General features: G+C 46.7%; 1 protein-coding gene across 1 annotated transcript in view; it reads right to left on the bottom strand.

Moving 5' to 3' along the window:
* syt7a (synaptotagmin VIIa) overlaps positions 1-6,744 on the bottom strand; it is a 155,180-nt gene extending 148,436 nt beyond the window's left edge. Inside the window, 1 exon segment of the mRNA XM_042109847.1 lies at positions 5,934-6,744. Coding sequence (XP_041965781.1) covers positions 5,934-5,967 — 34 coding nt within the window. The 5' untranslated portion in view covers positions 5,968-6,744.
* Positions 6,745-7,500: the final 756 nt, after the last annotated feature.

Here is a 7,500-nt window from a genome sequence, read left to right as displayed (position 1 = left end):
TTATTCTCTCTCCAGTTAAACTTCACACCTTCAATTACCACGGCGCACAGCCATCACACCACAGTCATTTCATCTGCTCCAGCACAAAGAAAGCCTTCCCTCTCTATTTCTTGTCCACTCTTTCTTTCTTTCTCTCTCTCTCTCTCCTCCTATGCCCCCCTCTCTTCCACTCTTTCTTTCTCCCTCTCCCCCCCCCCCTATCGCTCTGTCCCGCTGTGTCCATCTTTCCCCTTCCTCTCTCTCCCTCCCTCTGTCTCTCTCTCTTAATTCATTTTCAAATCTCTCTCTTCCTCCCCCTCTCTCTCTCTCTCTCTCTCTCAATCCCTCTCTCTCTTCCTCTTTCTTTCTTTTTATGTATGAATATATTTATGTATGTTTGTATGGCGTGTGGTTTTGCATCAGGTATGTGTTGATTACATGGTTTGTATATTTGTAGGGTTTTGGCCTAGTATGACTGGATGGGTTGAGAAATGATCCAATAAATGGCTGTTGAACCTCTTTCTTTCCATCTTCCTCTCTTGATCTCTCGCTCTCTTTCTCTCTCCAGGAAAAGGCATTTGATAGGGTTGAGCATAATTATTTGTGGAATACTTTGTCAGCCTTTGGTTTCAGCCACAATTTTATTCGAATGATTAAAGCATTGTATTGTGACATTGAAAGTATTCTCAAGGTTAATGGTGACTTGTGCGCTCCTTTTAAGGTATACAGAGGTGTCCCTCAAGGATGTCCCTTGTCGGACATGCTGTATAGTCTGGCTATTGAACCTTTCCTTGTAAGGTTGAGGAAGGAGATTGTTGGAGTGAAAATCCCTAACTGTGATGATGTTTTTAAATTGTCAGCTTATGCTGACGATGTGGCTGTCCTTGTTAATGGCCAGAGAGATGTTGACACGCTTTTAAAAATTTGCAATGAATTTAAGGTTGTTTTTTCAGCAAAGGTAAATTGGTCAAAAAGCATAGCCTTGCTGGTTGGGAGTTGGGTGATTGGCGAACCTGGTCTGCCTGATGGCTTAGTTTGGAATAGGGGTGGGTTTAAATACCTGGGTGTTTTCTTAGGTGATGATGTTTTTTATTCAAAAGAATTTTGAGGGGGTAATTGAAAAAGTTAAAGGTTGTCTAGAGAAATGGAAATTTCTTTTCAGTATTACTTCATACAGTGGGCGTGTTCTTATTATTAACAACCTGGTTGCATCCTCTCTTTGGCATCGGCTGTCTTGTGTGGACCCTCCTTCAAATCTGCTACCAGGTATTCAGTCAGTCCTGGTTGATTTTTTCTGGGACAATCTACACTGGGTACCTCAGAGTGTTTTATATCTGCCTAAGGAGGATGGTGGACATGGCCTTATTCATCTACAGAGTCGAACTGCTGCCTTCCGTCTGCAGTTTGTACAGCGTCTTCTCACAGGATCAGTGGACTCAAGCTGGAAAGCTGCAGCCTGTTGTATTTTACAACTTTTTGAAGGGTTGGGCTTAGATAGGTCTTTGTTCTTTTTTAATCCAAATTGAATGAATCTTAATTTGCTTCCTGCATTTTATAAGGATCTGTTTAAAATCTGGTCTCTTTTTATAATACTACGAACACGACAGACAAGCTCATTATTGTTGTTGTTGAAGGACCCTCTGATTCATGGTTCTGTTCTTGATGTGAGTCAGGATTTGTCCCTGGTACCTACTTCTAAGCTTATCAGCTCTGGAGTTACAACCCTTGGGGATCTAGTAGAGTTCGCTGGTCCTGATTTCAGTAATAGCCATACTTTAGCTCAACACTTAGGTATGAAGTCCATTAGGATAGTTGATCAGCTACTTGGGAAATGGCAGTCTCTCCTAACTGGGGATGAGATGCAATTGCTTGGAGATTATTTTGGGGGAGAGTGTAGTCCTGACTGCCATGACCCCTTTCCCAGACTTACTCTACTTCCAGATTTAACAGGTTGCACTGGTTGCTACTTACTCCAAGATAGTTTAGTTTTCCTGGGTCCTACAGTTGCAACTAGTAAATCATTGTATAAACTGTGTGTTCTCTCCCTAAATAAAAGGTCTCTGGACAAGAGGGTGGATACACCCTGGCGTGAAGTTTTGCAGGTTGAAAATGATGTCAAACCACAATGGCGAGCGTTGTACATGTCACCATTAACTAAAAAAGCTGGCGATCTACAATGGCGTATTCTGCATGGTGCAATAGCAGTGAATGCTTTTATTTCTGTTTTAAATCCAATGGTTGATCAAGGGTGCCCTTTTTGTTCTGTAAGGGAGACTGTATTCCATGTCTTTATGCACTGCCAGAGGCTCAGACCTCTTTTTGCTGTATTGATGACACTTTTCTTTAAGTTTGATGAAAGTTTCTCTTCGGAGATTTTCATTTTTGGTTTTAAATATGTGCAAAAGCATCGCTTCAAGTGTCAGCTCCTAAACTTTCTGCTTGGGCAAGCAAAGATGGCGATATATGTTAGTCGTAAAAGGAAAGTTGAGCAGGATGTAGATGTTGATATCCTAATGGTGTTTTCTATTCTTGTAAGGTGTTGTATGTTGATTGATTTTCATTTTTATAAATCTATGAAGATTCTTGATGTTTTTGAGGAAAAAACAGCGTGATGTGTGTTGTTGAGAATGACAAGCTACAGATTGCACATTACTTTAATTAACTTTCCTAACTTTTACTTTTTGAGTACAGTGTCAAGTTGATCTTGATGTATTTTTAAGATTGTAATAAAGAGTTTTTGAAAATTCATTCTTTCTCTCTCTCTTCCTCTCTCTCTATCTCCCTCTCTCTCTCTCTCTCCCTCTTTCTTTCTTTTTCCCTCTCTCTTTCTTTTTCCCTCTCTTTTTCTCTCTCCCTCTCTCTCTCTCTCCCTCTCTCTCTCTCTTCCTCTCTCTCTCTCTTGGGCGGCGGTGAGAAATGGAGAGCCACTCATGTGGGTGGAGCTGCGGTTGCAAAAAGCTCAGACCACATGATGGCACTCATCACCTGATTGTCTGGACAGCAGCCACACCCATTACCTGCCCCGCCAAAACACACTGATCTACGATTGTTTGAGTTCAACTACTTGCCACAACACACACTGACGTACAATTGCTTGGGTTTGACTCCCACACACACTCATTTGATATGTACTGGCCAATACTCCAAGTGGCTCTAAAAAGAAGTATCTATGTAATTATACCCAGCTATTGCTAGGTATAAAAGCAATAGCTGGTGGGTTGGCCCACTTGAATGTGTAGCATTAGCATTTTGCTAAAGCTTCTGATCTCAGAGCTGCTACTGGGAGGATGTACTTAGCTTCACTTCAGAGAGAGGGAGGGAGGGGGGGGCATTAGAGACCATCAGCTGTCTCAGAACTCTCACAGGATTCTAGAACAGTGTGCATTCTTCCTCTCTAGAGAGATGGAACTCGCTACCATGACGACTGGGGAGGAAAAAGAGTGCGGTGGGAACTGAAGCCGTCCTGAGTGACTGAGACTGCCAGGAAAAATCTGGAGTGTGTTTTCACAATCACACACACACACACACACACACACACACGTAAATACACTGACGTGGTGGTCTGCTCATACTCAGTCAGAACCACTAGACACACGTTGACAGACGGCACAGTTCAAAGAGGTCTTTATCATCAGGCAGTGTCTTTCAAATGTCAGCTCATAGTAGTCCTGGGCAATCAATACTATTCCATACATGACCAGACCCTCCTGCACACAGTGAGTGCAATCAGATAGCATGCAAGTACACACACACACACACACACACACACACACACACAAACACACATACACATACACAAACACATAAACAGTTGCAGTTGCAAAATGATTCTTCACACACTCACACACACATTATTGTAAGACAGAAAAGTGTGTGTGTGTGTGTGTGTGTGTGTGTGTGTGCGTGCTGTCATAGCCATGAAAAGAGATTCAAAATATGATATGGGACACATTTTGGGGGGAAAAACACCACTGGCAGGGGAAGAATCCCGCTGTCATAAAAACACACTCATTAAAACATTTGATCAATGAGGCATGCCTTTAAATATCCGCGAGCGCAGCAGCCGGGGAGCTCGCGCAGTGCGCTCGTGTCCATGGCGTCATGCTTCTTAGCTAGGCTCCTCTCAAATACATGTATTTAGATTCGGACAATGAGAGGCGACACTGATTTCTCAGAACATGGTTGTTATTTTAATTTAATTTCATTCTTGTGAAGTAGGCCTAATCTGCAACAAACTAAGTGGCGTTAACGCCCCGTTATTTCTTGGGCAGGGGCTGGTGATAACTGAATTCGGTTGAGGGTGGCCTGTCAACTTTGCGGTCGGAGTCCACATGACCACTCTCATGAATCCCCCTGATCCCGCCCACGATCGATATGCCCCACACCTCTCCGTCCCCTCGTGCTCCACCTTGAGACGCACGGCGAATTCCGAAAGCTTTGCTTCCTGCATGGCCGCCCGGAGCTCGTGACAGCCACCGGCAGCGATTGATGGCAACACAATTAATCACTTTATAATTCTTAAATAACAACATGCAAATCAACCTCTTCACGCGTCATTTCACGTGCTTTAGCTTACTGTGCACATAACCGTTGCAGACTATATTGGCTGGCAAATGCATGCGACCCCCTTTCATCCTTAGGTTCTGCACCCATTACTCGGTTTCGCTCTTTCGGCCGTTTTGCACGAGACAACAGGAGCGACTAACGATACTGGTTTGTCCCGCGTGCTCGCGGGAGTAGGCTATCTCGTTTCTAGCAAGTCTACGGTGTCACCCTGTTGATTCGGTCCGAATATTTCTGTGTCCGAGTCCACAACGATCCCCTATTCAACAAAGGGATTCTGGTTGTCCGTCTGGATAGCCCATCGTCTCTCATCTCATCCTCTAATCGCGTCCTCCTACTAGTACCCTGTGCTGAAACCAAGTCATTATGCTCCCCTGGTAGCATACACTCTGCTATGCTCAATATGACCCGATGCACAAAACAACACTACTCTCCGTCTCTGTAGCAGGTGTCGGACGCACAGCCCGCAGGTTCTCCCCGTAATTGCAATTACCTCTTTGCCCTCTCGCGTCTGAATGTCACTCGACATTGACCAAGGGGGGTGGGCGCGAGGAGGTCGTTGGGGGGTGGGGGGGATTACACCGGACACCCCTCGAATCAGTACATCACGCCTCTCGCACACGTGGGGAGGAAAGGTTAGTGTGAGGAACGCCACTGCTCCACCTCTCCTCTCATTAAGTCTCCTGTCAAAACATCTGTAATTCCGCTGATTATACCCGTGCACACACCACAGCAGAACACACACATTAGGCGCGCCTTCACGGGGACTGAGCGCGCGGGGGAAAAGCCCCTCTATAGCTGTGAAAGATGCTATGACCTTGTATCTGAAGTGTCTCCATGTCCTCGCGCCTATCGCACACGAAAGCGCAAGGAAACGACCGAACAACAAGTAGTCTCTCCGCTCTCTCTTTATACCTCATCCTATACCTATATCCAGCACTATGTCACCAATTCCCGCTTTTGCACATGTACAGAGAACGTAGGACGGGTGTAATCAATGTCCCGTCGGTAGCACGCGAAACAGGAAGTATCTGTGACAGTTTAGCAAGGAGAAGGAGGACGAACACAGCGACCATAACAAACCATATCCTGGAACGAGCATGCTGGGTGTGGAACGACCTACAACAACCGGCAGTAGCGAGCGACACACGCAGAAAGGAGTGCCCGTGTCAGTGACCCCGTGGAGAGATGCTACTCTATGCCACGAGCATCAAAGCCAAAGATCCCCTAAAAACCCAAACAGCTCAAACACTCAGATCCATTCGCATACACACACATACACACATACACACACACACAGGTAGACAGTCGTGTCAGTCTGCTGCTATGCCACAATATCACAGCAGTAGCCTAAGTGGAAAGTAGACAGTTCAAATGAAACAGCGTCTTACCTTTAGCGCTCTCTTCCTCACGGTTCAAATACATGGCTGTTTAATTTCACTGTCACTTCAGCTTGGGTCTCTGTGTGTGAGTGTTAATGTTTCAGTGTGTATGAGGATGTGTCAGTGTGAGTGGTAAGGTGTGTGTGTATGTATGTATGTGTGTGTGGGTGTGTGTTGGTGTCTTTTACTCCTCCGACCAACTCCTCAGGTCCATGTGTTTAAAAGCGTTTATTGTCTTGTTGCTCAGCCGAGGGAGAGCGCGCGTGCTTCCCCGGTCCTCCCAGAATTACGGTCGGGCAGGTAACCGAACGTAAACGCGGCTCTCAGTCTCTCTCTCTCTCTTCCCCCTTCACTCTCTCGCACGCACACGCACACGCACGGCCGCCCCGAGGGATCGCGGGGGTAAAGAGTGCATGGAGCAAGGAAGCTAAACGGAAAAGTGTCAGGCGTCCACCGTCATCATGCTTGTTGCGGCGGCTCAGATGGTCGTAGCCCACGGGAGAATCGCGCTATGACTCCGAGAGTCAGCTCAGTGACTGCGATAAGTGGCTGCGCGGACAAACTCTACATGAACCGATTTATCGATGGGGGCGTATCTTATCGCATCTTCTGTTTCTCCCTGGACAACCAAAGTCCATCAATAACCAAGAGTCTGTCAGAGACGGGCTCCCGCGCAGCAGTCTCCAGGAACAGGACAGGCTCGTGGGGCTGTGATGCGTACGACGGATGTCGACTATCTCTTCTCCGCCGGGGTCTGGGAGGTCGGTGTCCTTAGACGGACCGCAGGTGTGAAGACGGTGGCCACCGGGGATGGGAGGGCGGTGCGTGCAGGTGTGTCTCAACCACTGCCATCCAATCCTCGCGCGCGCGTAGCAATTACCTAATACACCCTTTCAGTGCCGGGATGGGCGGAGGTGGGAGAGGAGAGCTGAGCGAGCCGTGTTTGCCATTTCACGGTATATGCACGTCTCACGCCTCAGGTGCTTAGATGCGCGTATCCACACACTCACACGTGTACACAATCGCATCATACTCTTTACATTTTGATCGTGTTGCATCGTGCACAGGAGTACACACAGACGCACCTGTCCTGAGGGATTTAACACGTTTTGTGTTTAAGTGGCGACTTCTAGCGGGTCGTATCCGCTAACGCATAGCGAGCTACTCAAGCGTTTCACTCCATTTTACACACACACGCGCGCGCGCGCGCGGCTCATATCATTGACTAATTATGTCACTTGACTGGGGGTGAGAACTGAATCACCTCCATGTCTCTGGTTGACAAAAGAAAATGAGTGTTTTCACAGACAGAGCTTGCAGCTGAGAGCACAAGGAAACGTTAAACGTCAAGAAGAGTATCTCACACGCACGCAGGCGTCATTTGGGCTTTGGGTTTTATGCGCTGTAACCTTCAGTGCTGTAATGCTTTAATGCAGGACTAACGACATCTATCTGGATGCACCCTGATAAAAGCCCATTATTAGGTCTCTCTCTCTCTCTCTCTCTCTCTCTCTCTCTCCATACATAACAGAGCCATTCGGTGGGAGGATATCACTTAATCTCCCCGCAAAAGCCA

The sequence above is a fragment of the Alosa sapidissima genome, chromosome 11 (genome assembly GCF_018492685.1).
Source record: "Alosa sapidissima isolate fAloSap1 chromosome 11, fAloSap1.pri, whole genome shotgun sequence".
In the NCBI taxonomy this organism is placed as follows: Eukaryota; Metazoa; Chordata; class Actinopteri; order Clupeiformes; family Clupeidae; genus Alosa; species Alosa sapidissima.
Note: the sequence above shows the minus strand (reverse complement) of the source record. Positions and strands in the feature narration are given on the sequence as shown.